Source organism: Leptodactylus fuscus, chromosome 4, assembly GCF_031893055.1.
Source record: "Leptodactylus fuscus isolate aLepFus1 chromosome 4, aLepFus1.hap2, whole genome shotgun sequence".
Classification (NCBI taxonomy): domain Eukaryota; kingdom Metazoa; phylum Chordata; class Amphibia; order Anura; family Leptodactylidae; genus Leptodactylus; species Leptodactylus fuscus.
The window spans coordinates 199448587-199468995 of NC_134268.1; the positions used below are offsets into that span (position 1 = coordinate 199448587).

The following is a 20409-nucleotide window of genomic DNA, read 5'->3' on the forward strand; positions in this document are numbered from 1 at the left end:
TATGTTGTGCTGATTGCATTTGTTATTGCATCAAACCCTGCTGACTGGCAGAAAGTATTTTAATCCCGTCGCTACAACCTGATAATCACTTCCCGACTTCCTTCTCATAACCTGGTCTGCATTTATCAGCACAGTCATCTGGAATGAGCTCTACAAGCAGGAGAATATGTCAGGCACTGAGCACCTTTCGCAGGGTTCATGAGATGCAGCGGTCATGCTCTGAGAAATAGGCCGTCCTATATGATGCATCATCTTTAGGGGCACATATTGCAGGTCACATCCAATATTGAATAAGATTCTAGGAAATATTACGGGGAAATTAAAGGATTTTGTGTTATTTGTGTTGTGATATGAACTAGGAAAGGCTGAGGTCCCTAAAATAAAGTAGGGAGGTGTATATTACCCTGGTCTACAGTACACTTCCTTATAGAGAATGGAAGACATGTCTGATATCGTCATCATCATTCATTGCCTTTGCATGCTTTCTTGCAGTGTGTAGAGTCTTACAGACCCATATTTAGAAAATCTGAGAAAGGAATATACAAATAAGTTCTCCTTGACGGAAAAAGTAAAATTTACTCTAGCGCCACCTTTTAGGAAGGTAACTCCCTATAGATCAATGCCTTGCTTTCTAAGAAAACAGTGTCCTGCTTTGGATTTGATACCATGGTCCAGTTTTACGAGTATACATTAGCGAAAACATGGCATATCTTTGGCACCGTGTGGCACATCTTGCTTGGGCTAAAATTCTAGACATGTGGGTATGGATTCTCAGGAAGAGGGGGCATGACTTAAATGCACCAAAATAATGTTGTAGAATTTAGGCTTAAACTAAATGGTGGTACTGTATGGGATGCTGTCTCTAGTTTCTTAGAAAACCAGGCCTTGGTCTACCTGAAAGCTTGGTCTACATGGAGCTACCATTGAAAAGATGGCGCTAGAGAAGTTTTTCTTTCTCATCAAGGAGAATTTATTTGCATGTAATACTGTCGCTGCATTGACTGTTTCTCTTAAAGTAGTTTGCACCCCCTAAATTATCAGTTTGGCGGTATTTAGTTAGATAACACCTACTAGAGCAGCTAAAGATGCAAGATTATTAGCAGCACACCACCCTGTGTGATCAATAGGGGTGGAATAATCACTGTAGCAGTTGCCCTTCCCCCATTGTTCTTTGCTTTGGCCATAATAATAGGTTGGTGCACATGAGCGCTAATCGACGTTTGTATCCTCAACTGGAACTCTGGCCAAAGATAGGACAATGTAGCAAGACTTATAGTCTGCCTACTGTTTATGACTAATATGCCACTGAATAATAGAAAATAATAGTAGAAATAATAGAAAATCTTCCGGAGAGCACCCTCTTGCGATTTTTACTGAAATATATTTTTGACATGGTTATCTACTATGTAATTAATCCCGGCAACAAAATGGTGTTATATAAAGGATGCAAATGAGTGCTGGTCAACATGTTTATTGCCCATCCTGCCCAAAGATGGGAAAGTGTACTTAAGTCTGTCTAGTAAGGGCTCGTTCACATCTGTGCCCGGTCTCCATTCATGCAGGTTTCCATTTCCTGCACAAAACTGAGCAGGAGAAGGAAACCTGCAGGACTCTTTCATACCCATTCATTTGAATGGGTTTGAAAGATGTCCGGCCGTGAGCGCCGGTGAGCGTTTTATGCTCTCCGCCGCAAAACCGTTTTTTTTTTTTAAATCGGACACAGAGTCGGACATGCAGTACTCTGTGTCCGATTTAAAAAAAAACGGTTTCGCGGCGGAGCACATAAACTGCTCACCGGCGCTCGTGGACGGACCCGGTCTGACAGCTTTCAGACTCCGGGCGCTAGTGTGAACCTAGCGTCATATAGACAGCTACAGCTGAGGCTTCACATAGATGACTGAGTTTGCAACCCTAGTATGTTCCGATGTTCCCTTCCATTCCAATATTTTTAGGGCAGGTTCTATTCCGATCCATCATAACATAAAGGGAAATATCGGTACGGAACCCAACATTAGAACATACTTGGATTGAACATTCGGTTGTGGGCTTGAAGCCTAATAGAAAATATAGAATAGATAGATCTTAATGCTGTACATACTATCTTACAAAGAACACCCTCCTGCAACTTTTACGAAATGAATTCATTTTCATGATATTTATTTATTCATCATTTAACTAATTTCATTAAAAGGGCAACAAAATGGCAGAATGGTTAACCAATATACTTAGCAAAAGCAGCAGGGTGTGGAGTCCACATCAATAAATTAAGTAATCACGGAAGAGGATAAACTTTTGAGAACCTTGAACACCAAATGTAAATCTTACATCTGACCGACCCCTTATTCCCAATACATTGTGGGATGAGCAGGATGTTTGGGTAATTTATGTATTATTTGCCCTATGTGATATATGTGGGAAAGACTTATTTGACTATGGCTAATACTCCCCGTTTACTAACGCTTAGCATATGAACAGTGGTGTCAAGAAACCATGGGCCACACTGCCTATGACCACACAGTTTATCAAGCGAGCGGCCTATACAAAATACTTTACTGCCCCACCTGTGTCAACATCTTTCAAAAACACTCACTCACCCCGGCTACAACCAAGAATTACTTTTCACATTAACTTTTCCAAAGGCAGAGGTCACATCTGGCAATGTTAGGATCTATGGTAGAAGAATATAGATGGGGGGGGGAGCACCCTCTGCAGATTTCATATCGCGCCCACTTGTGCTAAGATTTTTCCGTAATTCAAAAATAAATGGCTGTCAACCTGTAGCTTTAAAGATTTAAGATTCAAGGGCCTATAATTATATCTCAGGGGATATGTCAGAATTTTTACAACTTGGATTTTTATTGTTCCCACATGACTTAATATTTGTCACAATCCTTCTGCTTAAATTGCCATGTACAAATGGAAATTCAGATTCGACTAGCACAGTTGTTGAGATGTGTTACTACAGAGCCCTTGTTGCTTGCAATTAGATGTGAGTCCTAGAGAACTACGAAATAAAAATTTTGGATTTCTTCCAGTTTTTTTTCAATGCTCCATATTGTATGTTCTATCCATAGGTCCGGAGTGTTCCCAGAACTTTACATCACCAAGTGGAGTTATCAAATCACCAAAATATCCTGAGAAATACCCCAATAATGCCCAATGTACATACATTATTTTTGCACCAAAAATGTCGGAGATCATTATGGAATTTGAAAGCTTCGAATTGGAACCGGACAGCAATGCTCAAGCGGGACGGCCATGTCGATACGACTACCTGGAGATATGGGATGGATTCCCTGAAGGTAAGGGATTGATACTAAGTTTTAGTTGATAGGATTGAAGAGGTTCTAAATGGGAATTTTAGAAAAATCTGATAAATAACATATTTGAGGATCGGAAATGGAAAGGCTTCACTATGTGTTACCTATTTTTGCTCGAAAAAAGTAAGAGTTAAGACAACACTCAGCTGGCTGATATACACTGCAGAAACCCACCAACCCATGACGGCCAATGGGTGAACAATTTTGGCCATTATCTACAAAATTGTGCAGGCATTGGCTTCCTGGTCCATGACTATGTGATCTTAGACCATGGCTGGTGGCCATTAGATATATTAATGCTGAGCCAACCATCTACTGTGTATGGGGACTTGTCAACTCTCCCTGTTTCACCATGCCCAATCCTTTTGCTCTCAGAGAAGATAAGCTGCTGCCAGAGGTATTGGTGGTAGCTATCTCCCTTCTTTCCATTCAGTACATTCACATATCCAACCGATCCAAAGAAGCATGTATATGGTGGAATTGCTGGAAGACTATCCCTTCCAGAAAGAATAGTTTAGAGGACTGTTTCTCAGCTTTTCCCATTCTCTTTTGTCCGAAAAATACTAGTCTAGTCTAGAGATGAGCGAGTAGTGAAATATTCGAAAATTTGAAATTCGATTCGAGTAGACCTCAATATTCGACTATTCGTTCGAATATCGAATCCCATTATAGTTTATGGGAAAAACATGCTCGTTTCAGGGAAACCAAAATACGACCAATTGGAGTCACCAAGTCCACAATGACACCTCGGGAAATGATGCCAACACCTCTGGAATGCAACTGGGACAGCAGGGGAAGCATGTCTGGGGCATCTAACATGCCCATGCCCCAGTATTATTATTATTACTACTGATTTAGCCAGCTAATGACTGTATACGTTTTTTTCCAATGCCTACGTTGTCCTAGTTCTTGTCCCGCCTCCCCTGCATAGTTATTGGTGTAAAAAAAAGCGCCAGGGAAGGTGGGAGGGGAATCGAATATTTACTGTGTTTACCACGTGGTATTCGACCAAGTACGAGTATTTCGAATACCGTAATATTCGATCGAATACCTACTCGATCGAATACTACTCACTCATCTCTAGTCTAGTCTGTTCGATGCTACGCAGATAAGTTTTTAGGTGTCCCCAAAGAGGCAGGGATTTTACTCTTGGCCGGTTCTGCATTAAGAACAGCAGATTTGGGAGCAAAACTGGATAGAATGAGATTTAAAGTGTCCTAAGATTTAGAATGGGTTTTGAGAGTAGGAGTAGGAGGTACTTATAGGCAATTCGTAGTCTATGAAATGTTGGACGACATGTCTTGGACAACCATATGTGATTGCCACCTTTAGAAATGGAGACCAAAGATGTAGACCAAAATTATCCAGAAAGATCAGAACCGAATGACGAGATTTTACAGAAGAGAACCATGCTAGATATTTTACAGATTATGTTTTTTTGTATAAGAGCAACTTCTGAGTGTCAGTTTAGGTGCAAAAACCACATTTGGTGCCTCCCTTGAATTCTGCAAGCAGATATGTACAGCCAACTGCCCTTCATTACAAGCATGCCCTCAGCACGGAGCACAAAAGCCGTCTTTCACTGACCAAGTTTTCACACTTTTACCACAAGAGAGAACAATGGTGAATTTTTGCTCCCACTCATTGTAGTGAGAACCACAGAGGGCCTTTGTGTGAAAGTAGAGAAGTTGTGTAAATATTCAGTAGATATGAATCTGACGTGTGGATCTGCTTACAACATTCATTCACAGTCATAGATGAATATGTGACACTGTATCTTGTCTGAGAGGTCGTGTGAACAGATGGATATATTTTTTGTTATTATGGAGCCATATTTGCTGCCTATAAGTGACAGGGCCAACCACTATAATCATGTTCACTTGGTTTGGCTAACGCTAGGTTCACACCTGCGTTCAGCACTACGTTCTGTGGTTTCCGTCTTCTGCATGCAAGAAGAAGGAAACCACAGACCGGGTCCAGCCGTGAGCGGCGGTGAGCGTTTTATGCTCTCCGCCGCGAAACCGGTTTTTTTAAACCGGACACAGAGTACTGCATGTCCAACTCTGTGTCCGGATTTTAAAAAACCGGTTTCGCGGCGGAGAGCATAAAACGCTCACCGCCGCTCACGGCCGGACATCTTTCTCACCCATTCAAATGAATGGATGAGAAAGAGTACTGCAGGTTTCCGTCTCCTGCTCTGTTTTGTGAAGGAAACGGAAACCTGCAGAACGGAGACCGGGCGCAGATGTGAACGAGCCCTGAGTCTGCATGCGTACTTAGTGGAGATGGAGAGTAAGCTGATGCCAGACACCCATCAATCCTGTTAATATTGATAGGTTTGACCATATTTTATGGTCACCTATAGGGCATAAACTTCATACCTAGACAATACCCTGGAATTGTTCTTCAACGCATAGTTTTGCCTGTTTGGGAAAGATATGTAACCATCATTACAGGTTCATGCTTTTTAGGGTGGCCATACATATTAGATACAAATTGGCCATACTTTAAGATTTTATATGGTGTGGCCGACCATCTAATATTTATTTGGTGCTCTGACTCTTCCCAATGGCAGATATTGGGGGAGAAAGCACCAAGTAATATTTCAACATGGCTAAACTTTTTGTTTTTGAGAGTAGTGCGCCACCACCAGAGTTGTATGACAGCGGCTAATTCTGGTCTTCCTATTGGGAACACACGCAAGCTTGGTCATATCGTCATATGGCCAAATCTTGTAGGAAATGGGGTAAGGAAAAATATATACTCAGCCTGTCCGTATTCCAAATGTTCTCTATTTCCTTGATGCCTCCTTGGAGGATCCCGCTCGGAATAAAGACTCTCTCGGTTCAGAGCCACACTGAAGAAATCCAAGTAAAAGAAATCCAGCGGCAATGGAGCATGTTGAATAAAAAACTTCTCCTTTATTTGTAGAAAACTTAAAATAAAAGTCAGCAATACACACGAGTCGCAGGAAAAAGGGAGGGGAAGCGTCAGACTGACGCGTTTCGGATTTATTAATCCTTCCTATGAGGAAGGATTAATAAATCCGAAACGCGTCAGTCTGACGCTTCCCCTCCCTTTTTCCTGCGACTCGTGTGTATTGCTGACTTTTATTTTAAGTTTTCTACAAATAAAGGAGAAGTTTTTTATTCAACATGCTCCATTGCCGCTGGATTTCTTTTACTTGGATTTCATATCGTCATATGGTCATATCTTCCTATGTAAGCTTGGTCCTATTGAGCATGCAGTGAACTAAAATCTATTTACAGCTTTGTAATGGCAAGTCTGTCTAGGATATCAATATGCACAGTACCCGCTACGCTCGGGTAGGGCACACTATTCTGGAAAGGAAACACAATAAGGGAAGATGTCACTTTTTTATCCTACTAATAGGGTTGAGCGATCGGGATCAGGAAAGATCGGATCCTGATCGGTGATCGAGCAAATTTTACGATCGCGACCGGGATCTGCTAGAAAATTATTGAAAATCGGATTTTGAAAACGATCCTGAAATCTCAAGATCGGCTCAACCCCATCACCGTGTATTGTGCATGTGCTGAGATCTGCAAAGAAAACAGCTAATGACTAGTCAACCACAACTGCACATCTAGATTTAGGATCAAATTTCTCCCCTAGAATTTACCCAATATTCTTTGAAAAATATAATTTTTGTAACATTCCAGAAATGTATTTATTGCGGCTGTCTATAGCAGCTAATGACATTTCTCACCTCTGTAAAAGCAATATATTACAGTCAAGAACATTTCCTTCCCCGAACATAGACAAAGTTCTTACATGTTAATTAGTTCTCAGAATAATAGAAATCCAATGTGTTATGTAGCTGGAGCCGAGCTCGCATGGCAACAGGGGTGCGAGAAACTGTATCAACTTCACATCATAGTAATGAAATTCACAGAACAACAATGACTTGAAGTAACACCACTAGCACTTACTGCTGCCTGCACCCAGATCTACTTGTATGGTATATACGCCCAGCATTTTCTTTCTATACATACCTAGCATTATTATTGTAAAACCGCATAAAACTCCATTGTCAATTTTCTACTAGAACGTGTAACGTATAACTATGCCCCTGATTTATCAGACAATTATTTAACCATGAGCTACCTATAACTTATATGTATGGCCCCAGTGGTGTAACTAGGAATGGTGGGCATGGCCCCCCCCCCCCCCCAACACTGAAGTCCTCTACCGACCGACCATGCCCCCCCCCCCCCCCCGCTTTCCTGCGCGATCTATTATGCCCCATAGTGGCCCCCTGCACACAGTATTATCCCCCATAGTGGCCCCTGCACACAGTATTATCCCCCATAGTGGCCCCTGCACACAGTATTATGCTCCATAGTGGCTCCTGCACACAGTATTATCCCCCATAGTGACCCCTGCACACAGTATTATGCCCCATAGTGGCCGCTGCACACAGTATTATCCCCATAGTGCCCCCTGCACACAGTATTATCCCCCATAGTGGCCCCTGCACACAGTATTATGCCCATAGTGGCCCCTGCACACAGTATTATGCCCCACTGTGGACACCCATTGACAATTATTATACTCTGGGGTCCTTTCAGACCCCAGAGTATAATAATCGGAGATCCAAAGGGGGGATACAAACAAAAAAAAACACTGTCACTTACCTATCCCTGGTTCCACTGCAGTCCTCAGTGGTGTCAGCCATCTTCAATGACATTCGGACACCACATGACCCGGGACGCAGGCCCCGGTCATGTGACGTCAGGGATGTCACACAACTAGGCCCGAAGCCTGTATGGAGTGTGGAGAGGTAAGTAACAATATTTTTTATGTTCCCCTACCTCTCCCAGACCTCCGATCATTATTATATCTGAGTATAATAATAGTGTTTGTGGGGCCCATGGCATCACTTCCCAATCCTGGCCCCTGCTAGGGATAAATAGGGCCCGTTACTGCCTGAAGTAACTCTAGCTGGTAATGGCCTATTAAGAAAATTTTAAAAACACAGCGGTAGTGGCTGTCGCCGGGCCCAGTGGCGTAACTACCGCCATAGCAGCAGAGGCAACTGCCACAGGGCCGGAGACATTAGGGGACCGGTGACAGCCGCTACCGCTGCTATCATTGTACTCGGGGGTCTTTTCTGACCCCCGAGTATAATGATCGGCGGCCCGGGAGAGGTAAGCAGGGCCGGTGTTGGGGGGGGGGCAAACTTGGCTATTTGGCTGTTGGTGGAATACTTTCCCTATTAATATAGGGAAAGTATATGTCTGAAGCTGCAGCAATGGCTGATACACAGGAGCCGATGCAAGAGCTGCAGGTCTGGCCCCTCTCAGCGCTCTCAGGACGCTTTCTCTCCCCCCCTCCCTTTCTCTGGCTGTCCTCTGCCCACCAATGAGAGGGCTGAGGAGAGCCCAGGAGGCGGGGCTTATCCCTGCCGAGCTCCTGCCGTCCTGCACACAAGAGAAGGAGCAGAAGAAGCTCCAGGAAAGTGACACTAAAATAAGAAACCACAGGTACACAGGACATACAGGGGTTACTAGGCTTATTAGGGCTAGTTCACACGTGGGCAAAGGAGCGGATTTTGACAGCGGATTTCGCTTCAAAATCCGCCCCTTTACAATGGTGGTCTATGCAGACCACCGGGCTTCTTTTTTCCGCTAGCGGTGGGCTGCTGCTAGCGGAGAAAAGAAGCGACATGTCCTATCTTCAGGCGGAAGCCAAGGCGCGCTGGGCTGCGGCTTCCGCCTAGCGGCAGCATCCTCCTATGTCGGCTCATTCATTTGAGCCGACATAGGACAGGAAAGCCGCGACCGCGATGGTCGCGGCAGGCGGGTTTTGACCAGAGAGAGACGCGGCTCGCTGCGTCTCCCTCTGTGTCAAAACCCGCGCGGACGGTTACATGTGAACTGACCCTTAATTGGGGGTGATTACTTTTGTTTTAGTAACTCCATGCGCCTCATATTAATAGCAGTTAACCCCATCATGTCCCTCACATTAACCCCTGTGTGCCTCACCATAACAGTTACTAATATGTGAGACATATGGGGGTAATAATAATGAAGATACTTTATTATTACCTCCATGTCTCTCACATATGAGTAACTCTTATGTGAGGTACACAAGGGTTAATGTGAGGGACATGATGGGGTTAACTGCTATTAATATGAGGCACATGGAGTTACTAAATTGTAATGCACATGACCAGCCTTTTTATCCACAATTGTCCTGGTATAGCGGTCAGCGGGTGATGTGACAGTATTTAGTCCTGTAGGGGCCACTGAGGGACATAATATTGTGTGCAGGGGCCACTATGGGGCATAATACTGTGTGCAGGGGCCACTGAGGGACATAATACTGTGTGCAGGGGTCACTATGGGGGATAATACTGTGTGCAGGGGCCACTATGGGGGATAATACTGTGTGCAGGGGCTACTAGGGGGATAATACTGTGTGCAGGGGCCACTATGGGGGATAATACTGTGTGCAGGGGCCACTATGGGGCATAATACAGTGTGCAGGGGCCACTATGGGGGATAGTTCTGTGTGGAGGGGTCACTGAGGGACATAATAGTGTGTGCAGGAGCCACTATGGGGCATAATACGGTGTGCAGGGGACACTATGGGGGATAATACTGTGTGCAGGGGCCACTATGGGGGATAGTTCTGTGTGGAGGGGTCACTGAGGGACATAATAGTGTGTGCAGGAGCCACTATGGGGCATAATACGGTGTGCAGGGGACACTATGGGGGATAATACTGTGTGCAGGGACCACTATGGGGGATAGTTCTGTGTGGAGGGGTCACTGAGGGACATAATACTGTGTGCAGGGGCCACTATGGGGGATAGTTCTGTGTGGAGGGGTCACTGAGGGACATAATAGTGTGTGCAGGAGCCACTATGTGGCATAATAGAGCGCACAGGAATGCGTGGGAGGGGCTCGGTCGAGATCTTTGGTGTCAGGGCCCCACCATTCCTAGTTACAACACTGGCCGGGCCCCTAATGTCCTGGGCCCTGTGGCAGCTGCTACCCCGGTAGTTACGCCACTGTATGGCCCCCTCTATAAAATATATCTATATATGGCCAGCCTGACTTTAACAACAGGTGCCTTGCTACCCCCTCCTTCCGCCACCACCACATACCGCATGTGCCAGCTTTAGATATCACTATGCTAATCTAAAAGTAAAAGGTGACCTTTCATCTGGCCCTCAGCAAAGTCAGATCCCTGAATGTTTATGCATGCTCTTATTGTGTGGGGCTGCTACACAGTGTGCGGCTCAACAACAATTTCCATTTTACCTGTGGCTCACTTTTGTAGATAGTTAATTAACTGCGGTGATATTCACTTGATACTCCGGCATGCATTATTCATAGATTCCAGTGTACATATTTGCATATAACCCTCGGGGTCTCATCTAAAATATATTAATGCTGGAATTAGGTCCTGGGACTTAGGATCAGGAGAAAGACCAAACTGTAGATATGTAAAAAGAAAACAAGCAAACATGCACGTCCTTTACTCTAAGGTCAGGCGGAAAGCAAACGTGCACAGGTGCTTGGTGTCCTCATTTAGCTAAAAATCCCTTCTCGGAGACTCACAACATATTGTTTTACACCCGCAGCTGTAGGTCCTTGCTGGAGAAATCTGCAGCAGCCACATTGATTAAAGTTTCTCACCTCATGCTGGAGCCGGAAAACATCACCAGTTTGTCACTCACACATCCTAAGGTGGAAAACAAGTAGCCATTGTCATGTCAGCCAAGGAGATTCTCAGAACACTGGATGTATAAAGCACTCACATAGTGTTTATATGGCAGGACAGAAAGTGGTATGTCAGGGAAAATTAGAGATGAGAGAACAGATAGATAGATAGATAGATAGATAGGCATAACTAGGAATGGCAGGACCCCAAGGCGAACATTTGACATGTAGTATCTGAAGTATCATCAAAAGACAAATTGTCAAAAGGCAATCCAGGCCTGAATGTCCCTGTACATTCAGCTAATCCCTGGACCCTGAGATGTACCTAAAATCCAATGTTCTCAGGGACAAATCTTGAGGAATCTCTGTAATGTTCATGAGATGACATCACTGAAGTGTGATGAACCCAGCAATAAAGGACAATCCAGATGTGGTAGTCTTACGTTACTTTGTAGCTTCATATAAGAATAATAATAACAAATAAATGTAAAAAATCTGCCATAGTAGAGAAAAGCGATGCATATTGTTTACAGCTCCGACTCTCCTGCCCTCACGCTGGAATAATCTTGAGTATGAAGAGCATTTCAGAGCCATCTCTTTGGCACGACTTCAATGCTTAAGTCAATAAAATAAACACCCTTCCGAATGGCGGCGTAGAAAGCAACGTCTTCCAATAGATGTTAATGCCATTGCAAATTAAACACTCTATTAATCTCTTTTATTTCAACTTCCTCTGCATCTTGTCTAACTTTGCTGTCATACAGACTTGCAATTCTCAAAGTAATGTCTACATAGAAATGATAGAATGGAGTCTGTTACCATTGGACCAATCCGAACAAGAGCAGAGTGGGAAAAAAATCCTAGTCAACAGCTTAATAAAGCAATACTTCATACGTAAAGGAGCTGGTAATGCAATAAGAGGACAATTCTTGTAAGATTTATAGGCAATGTAAGAAAAGAGGAGCGGCACGGAACACGGAATTGTTTGTGTTGGCTGTTTCTTTGTGATTTTTAATTTAATAGGAAAAAGACAATTGGATCGATCCTTTATACTTCAGATTTCGCTTTAGTTCTAAGTATTTCTATATGTTCCAAAACAGTGCCACACCGGTCCATAGGTTGTGTGTGGTATTGCAATTCTCTAGTGGTTGCTGCTGAAACCAGAAAAGAAGAGAATGGCAGAGACAGTGAGTCCTAAACTTAAAGGGGCATTCCCACGTCGCATACTCACCAGTCTTCACTGCTGTAAAATCTTCTTTCTTCCTGGTTTCTTGCATCATTTGGTGGGTGGGGTTTCACATGCAACCTGCTGTTTATTTCCGCCCCCAAATTAGCATGTAGCTCCGCCCACCCATATTGGATTATGAAGTACAGGCAGCAGCAACTCCATTCTGTGTTACATACAGAGACTGCCTGTCTCTGCCATAATGAACACAATTGAATTAGCTAGCCTGATAACTGGGAGAACAGAAGAAATTAAAGCAGCTCCTCTCCCCTATCTGATAACAGGAAGCTAGGTCACGTGGTGTAGACACAGGAATAGCTAGATACACAGGCTCGCTCCCTGCACTTAGCCCCTCCTCCCTCCCCCCTGAGAGCAGCAGATACATCACTTGACTTTTGAGCAGATAAGTCAGGGCTGTGGCCACAAAGAATTGAATAAAGTAAGATAGTGGACAAACAAAGCAGTTTTGCTGAAGCAATGTATTTAGGAAAAGTCTTACATCAACATTAACAAGCAGTATAGATAGGATCCTTGTGATGGGACAACCCCTTTAACCCCTACATACTTGCCTCAACTACCCTAGGTGACAGCGGACAATTGGGCGACAGTCCCTTCTCTGAATAAGTGATACACAGAACAGAACAAGGCAAAACACGAGTATAATATATACTTGCATTTGGACTGACTTAGTGATTGATATAATCCATAGGACTGATCATTTTCTACTTTTATTTCTCTCTTTTCCTTCCTATTTGCTTTATATCAAGAAGTCTACTTAATGATATCACGCGGCCGTGATGATATGACAACGCCGTCACTTCTCCAATTATGTCTGGAAGTAATCAGATCCAATTTATAAGTAATATAAGCCAAGATACTTTAACCTTTTGTTTCATGCGGTCGATGGCAGAAGTGTACTTAGTAACAAAATCAATTAATTTTCATGGCTAAGACTTTGCTCAGCTTTTGCTCGTGACCATATTCAGTTCTATAACATTTGAGGCTGAAAAATGAAAACTTATTTAAAGGGGACTGTGACTTCCTGCAAACATGTTTATGTAATGAAATGTTTCCGTGACCCATTTTGTCTAGTACTTTTGACATGCCCACCTGACTATATAAGGGGTGATAAAACATGGCTGCTTTCTTTTGGGATGAGCTACACTTCCTCTTCTTAGGTGACATCACTTCCTGAATGGAACAGAGCTGTACCAGCCTTCCAGAATACCAATTTTCATTGCAATTTTGGGTAGTTGAGGTTCACTATATTAGGTGTCCATAGTCTTAAAGACCATTCCAAGCGGGAAGAAGTCACAAGTGTTGATCACAAGTAGAGCTTTGAGTTTGACCCAAATATCCCAAATTGTAAATTTTTTTAACAATGAACTTAATTGGCCCCGTGACATGTATTGTGGTAAATGATCATACTCTGGGGTCTCTTCAATAGGTGGAGGCCCAGGGGAGGTGAAAAAAAATAAGACATTTATACTTGCCTTCCCTCACCTCTTTTGGACCTCCTTGCGGCGTCTGATGCTCTCCTGGTGATTTTATAGACCTAGAGTTGGGCCACAGTGGTCACTTGGGCATGCTAAGTGTCATGATGTCATGATCCTCAGTGGGTCCATGTGACTGCTGAGACCCAATAACAGGCCTCAGCAGTAACCCCTGGCACATGACCTCACCAAGAAGACCACTAGAGAGCGCTGGGACAGACCCAAAAGAGGTGATGGAAGGTGAGTATAGGGTTTTTTTTTCCATCTACCCAGGGCCTCCACCTTTTATAGACCCAAAGTATAATAATGTCACTTCCAGTTCTATTCAAACTTGTTTGACCCAAAATAAATCGGGCACCCAAGCCATTGGAAACGAATCTTGGGTAGGTTCACACATCTCAACTCACAAGAATACCAACCATGTTAAAATTTGTGAGATTGTCATATAACTATCCGCCCTTAAAGGAAAACAGGCAGTAACTGATAAAACAACTTTACTGTGACCTTTGGGTGACCAAAAGTTGACCTGGACTCCTAGCCCTATAGGAAACATAGCGTAGATCTAGTTGGTTTACAGACCATCATGATCCAATTTGTAGCCATCTCTAGGGTCAAGCAATGTGTTGAGACAACAAGACTTCTAGAGTTACAGCGAGTCTAATAGGATTAGCTCTGTCCATAAATACTGACCACATAAACCCGTCCTTTGTATTGCTTCATCTGCAGGCAGACCATCATGTGTATAGATTCTTCCGTCATACATCTCTATCGATCAGAGTCCGAGTCCCTTGTTCTGACATTATATGGTTTTTCTCAATTGGAGGCCTTTGGATACGCTGGAATGGGAAAGGTCATATAAATATATGTATATAATTAGCTACAGGGAGATAAGCCGAGTCTAATTACTTCCTCTCATCTCTGACTAGACATTTGGGCTGAAGTTGTTAATTATAAGCGTTAATAATAGATACACTAGGAATCTAAGTGAATGATTTGCCATGGCTCATAGATTTAATGTCTAGCAAAATTATGAAACACTTTAGTTCTTGCAAAAATTGAAGCATCGTATAAAAATTCTGTGTAAGATCTGGACCCAGGGATAACAATAAGCTGAAAATCTTATCTATAATATGTAAATGAAAGATATAGATAGATAGATAGATAGATAGATAGATGATAGATAGATAGATGATAGATAGATAGATAGATAGATAGATAGATAGATAGATAGATAGGAGATAGATAGATAGATAGATAGATAGATAGATAGATAGATAGATAATAGATTGATAGAGCAATAGATAGATAGATAGATAGATAGATGATAGATAGATAGATAGATAGATAGATAGATAGATAGATAGATAATAGATTGATAGAGCAATAGATAGATAGATAGATAGATAGATAGATAGATAGATAGATAGATGATATAGATAGATAGATAGATAGATAGATAGATAGATAGATAGATAGATAGATAGATAGATAGATTATAGATTGATAGAGCAATAGATAGATAGATACTGTAGATAACTAATAGATAGATAGATAGATAGATAGATAGATAGATAGATAGATTGATAGAGCAATAGATACATAGATAGATGATAGATAGATAGATAGATAGATAGATAGATGATAGATAGATAGATAGATAGATAGATAGATAGATAGGAGATAGATAGATAGATAGATAGATAGATAGATAGATAGATAGATAGATAGATAGTGCTGTGTGCTTTATGAATTATTTGTGCTGTATCCAGCTCACCACAGATCAATATTGCATTAGCTGGACAGGGGTTGCCCATTGAATGAAATTGAATACTCCTTTGTATGTTGTTGTCTTGGCGGCTCCTGACCGTACAATAATCACAGACACTGCACTGAGTTCTGAGATGTCCAGGGGGCAAAATCCAGACAAACTAAATGTAGACATCCCAAATACTTCCATGAAAATTATAAGCCAGTGAGACACAAACAGGCTCTTCAATTCCAGCTCCCGACCCAACAAAGTTCTTCTGTTTCTCGTTCAATGGCTGACTTGTTTATATTTCAAAGAAGGCACCTGAGTTCAGCGGCTGACATTTATTGTTTAAGTGGTTTCAACCCCATTTTTATGACTGTGTCTGTATATTTTTCTTCTGGAAGGAAAAAAAGAGTTTATTAATATGACTCCCATTAATAAGAGATGGCTACTGAGACCATACTACATCCATACATACTGCATGTACACACTATGAGCTGGAGAGACTTCTTTGTACAATGCACCATACAGATTGGAGGTTACACATCCATTTTTGGACACGTCAGCTTTTTACATTTTGCTTAATTTATGGTATAATAGAGGAGGGAAGCTGAGCTCTGTGATATATAGGGTTATATGATAGAGGAGAGAAGCTGAGCTCTGTGATATATAGGGTTATATGATAGAGGAGAGAAGCTGAGCTATGTGATATATAGGTTATATGATAGAGGAGAGAAGCTGAGCTCTGTGATATATAGGGTTATATGATAGAGGAGAGAAGCTGAGCTCTGTGATATATAGGGTTATATGATAGAGGAGGGAAGCTGAGCTCTGTGATATATAGGGTTATATGATAGAGGAGAGAAGCTGAGCTCTGTGATATATAGGGTTATATGATAGAGGAGAGAAGCTGAGCTCTGTGATATATAGGGTTATATGGTAGATGAGAGAAGCTGAGCTCTGTGATATATAGGTTATATGATAGAGGAGAGAAGCTGAGCTCTGTGATATATAGGGTTATATGATAGAGGAGAGAAGCTGAGCTCTGTGATATATAGGGTTATATGATAGAGGAGAGAAGCTGAGCTCTGTGATATATAGGGTTATATGGTAGATGAGAGAAGCTGAGCTCTGTGATATATAGGTTATATGATAGAGGAGAGAAGCTGAGCTCTGTGATATATAGGTTATATGATAGAGGAGAGAAGCTGAACTCTTATAGGATTTCTGTCTGAGTGTCTGAGGAAAAAGCTGACTGAGGGCCCCTTCACACGGCGTAAGCGCGCGGCGCATTCTGAGCCGTACACGCGAGCGCTTCTAAACACTTCCCATTCACTTTAATGGGAGCGCGTGTAAAGCCTACGCGTGCTCCCATTGAAGTGAATGGGAAGTGTTTAGAAGCGCTTGCGTGTACGGCTCGGAATGAGCCGAGGGCTTACGCCGTGTGAAGGGGCCCTAAATCCTGACTGGACTCCTATAAGTGATAGTAAGAGTCCTGATTGCTCCACCCACACACACTGACTGACAGCTCTCCCTATATCTGTGTGTATATAAAGGCTGTGACTCACTGTATGTGGGCGGGGTTCTTACTGTATGTAGGCAGGGTTCTCACTCTATGTGGGCGGAGTTCTCACTGTACATGGGCGGGGTTCTCACTGTACGTGGGCGGGGTTATCAGGACTCTCACTGTCTCTCCCAGGAGTCCTGTTAGCATATACTCAACTTTTTACCCAGAAATCCTCTTCCCATTCCTATAATCCCATGTACCACAATAGTAACCGCAGTTATTCCAGTTATTATTGAGTCCTTATACAGCAATCATCTTTAGAATATCTTCTTATATATATTTTATTACATCTTCATTTAACAAGGATCCAGATTGCGAAAACTAATAGGAAATGGTTTTATAACATAGTTTACAACCTATTGAATTCATTGGTAAATTTCAATCTTCTTGTGTTCTGTGTTGTCTGGCTTTTCATTTAATCGCCTTCCGTCTTCCTGGCACTTGACTATATTTGTATGCTGAGTTTTCCATCTCCACTTAATCTATAGATACAAAGCGGCCTCTCTTAGGTAACTGAAGGTCTCGTAGCTCAGGTCCGCGCCGCAGCAGAAGCCTATTATCTTGTTTATGATATGTATCTATTATTGTGGATGATCATGGAGAGAAACTATTCCTGACCTTTCCGCCTGCGATGTGGGGACTCGTATGAGGACAATAAATACGTCTGTGCCGATACCAGAGGAGGAAAATGCATTTTTGTAAGTTTTTGTTAACCAAACTTTTTCTTTCCCTTTCCAGTGGGCCCTCACATAGGACGTTACTGCGGACAGAACAACCCCGGGCGAGTTCGGGCCTCCTCCGGGATCATGTCTGTTGTTTTCCATGCGGACAATGCAATATCCAAGGAAGGATTCTCTGCAAACTATTCTGTATTACAGAGCAATGCAGAACAAGGTCAGCACTGCATCATTTATGGGTCTTACGTATTCTACGTCTTCTTCTTCTTCGCGTGAACTTCTTTATAAATCAGATCATGCGAAGAATATTACGCTTTACTCATGTGGCGGCTAGATATTATCTATATGGAGCAGGAATGAATACATAATAATAGTATTACATATAGGCACACATACAGTACATAGGATATCCTCTGACAGATGGTTTATGGCTACAGTGTTGTGCTATATTCATACACATATATATATATATATATATATATATATATATATATATATATGAATAACACTGACTATCTTATAACAATGTCACCTGTCACGACGTGGAAAATATTAAACAGAAGTCATTTCTTGAAGTTGATATTGCAAGGAATAAAAATAGGAACTGGTAACACCTAAGAATAAAGTAAGTAAAGGAGCTTTCTGGGGGTTTCAGTATCAATGGCTTATCTTTAGTATAGGTCATCAATATCATATCAGTAGGGATCTGGAATCCCCACAATAAGCTGCTCTTGGCAGCCCATGAAATTGTACAGTGTACAGAGCCAGGAGCAGAGGGCAGGGTATACTGTGTAGTAGCCATGCTGGTGTAAGGCAGCTTTGTGCTCACTCAAGTGAATGGACTGCCAAATATAACTACATGGTGGGGCATCCAGTTGTCAAACCCTCACCGATCTGATTGTGACTGTCTATCCTAAGATATCCATAGCCATATCAAATCAAAACCCCTCAGCCCTGTAAAACCCCTTTAAGGTGAAGGCACCACATTATGAATATGTACTTTTTTTGTTGCAGATTTTGTTGCAATTTTTTCAGCCAAAGCTAAGAGTGGATTGAGGAGAAAGAAGAAGTATAAGAACTTCCTATATATTTCTTTTCCTTTCTTATCCATTCATGACTTTGGCTCAAAGAACTGCAGGGAAATCTGATACAAAAAAAATGGTGTTTCCGTAACATGGGGCCTCAGTCTAAGGGTAGACAGAACATTTCCAATATGGCAAGTCTTGTGGGATGTTACCAATACCATACCCACCAAAAGTGGTCTAACTAGTGACCCTGCAACGGGGTAATGGGCACTCAAGGCTTATTGATGCACAGGGGAAACAAAGAGCTCCCGGGGAAGAAATACTGGACATCTTCATGTGTAGTCCATGCCTCGATAGATCAGAGCTGTTTTAGAAGCATGACATTATTTTAGGGGTTTCGTTTCATTGTGATAGATAGATAGATAGATAGATAGATAGATAGATAGATAGATAGGATGTATCCATAAGAGTAGAATGACACCACCAATATGTAACTGAAACACAAACCACGTACACAAACATGCCCGAGCCCCGCAAAGACGATCTCAGAGTTTTGGAGCTTTTGAAGGACACGGTTGAGAACAACTGGAAAAGATTATGTGGCCTTTTGCCGTTCTGTTTTATTGTCATGGAAGAGCAATGTTCTGACCTCATAGCACTTAGGAAGGTTAGTATCCATAATAGCGGTAACAGCAAAACAGCTTAACTTCAAAGCTTTCATACGTGACCTCAATTACAAGGTAAACATCATATATTACCTTAAGCCCACCAACAGGAAGAGGGTGTCAGTCTGGACAGCCCTGAAATCCATAGAAAAATGAAATGAGACTTCTATTTGTCAATACAGATGACCCCTCTGTAGAAAGTCACATCGTGTCAAATAGAGATGAAAGACTAAATCATTGCCATGCTACCTTACTATAGTCCTGCTACTGTCTACTATACTGATACCCAAACAATACATAGGGACGTAGAACGGCGAGCAGTAGCATCAAGAAGTCCAAATGTGTCAAACACATAAGACGACACCAGTATTATTGATGGCCCATGATAGTTGGGGCCCTGTTACAGATTTTGCACTAGGACCCAAGACTTTGCATAAAGACATATATTACGTTATCAAAGTATCGAGGATGTTTCACCAAACACATGGCTGATCTTATATATGATCTTCTCTTTAAGATTTTGTCTGCAAAGAAGCTCTCGGCATGGAATCCGGGGAAATTATCTCCGACCAAATTACTGCCTCTTCACATTATAGCACAAACTGGTCTACGGAAAGGTCAAGGCTCAACTATCCTGAAAATGGATGGACACCTGGTGAGGACACCGTTAAAGAATGGATACAGGTATGTTCCAACTACATTTTTATTAAAAAAATCTACAGAATTTCTTCATTGTATATATTCTCTGATGGCTTTATATTATGGTCCTTGCTGAGGATCTTTAGCAGCCATCTGTTAGGGAACCTGAATCCAAGTGCTGGATTTTTCTGCACTGCCTCCACAGGGGAAATGAAGTATTACACACTGAAATCAATGATATACAGGCATGCTGGGTCCTCTAGAGCAAGAAGTTAATTTTGTAGTCACTGCCCGCTCTGGCTGATACTTAATTTTTAGGAATAAGGACCTACCTCCATCTTTCCATGTCTGGTG

At 42.2% G+C, this 20409-nt stretch overlaps 1 protein-coding gene across 1 annotated transcript in view; it reads left to right on the forward strand.

Annotated features, from left to right (window-relative positions):
* Positions 1–20409, forward strand: part of NRP1 (neuropilin 1) — a 153436-nt gene that overhangs the window by 63263 nt on the left and 69764 nt on the right. The window contains exons 5-7 of the mRNA XM_075271602.1: positions 3075–3302; positions 17788–17943; positions 19934–20100. Of these exons, the coding sequence (XP_075127703.1) occupies positions 3075–3302; positions 17788–17943; positions 19934–20100 (551 nt within the window). The remainder of the gene's footprint in view (positions 1–3074; positions 3303–17787; positions 17944–19933; positions 20101–20409) is intronic.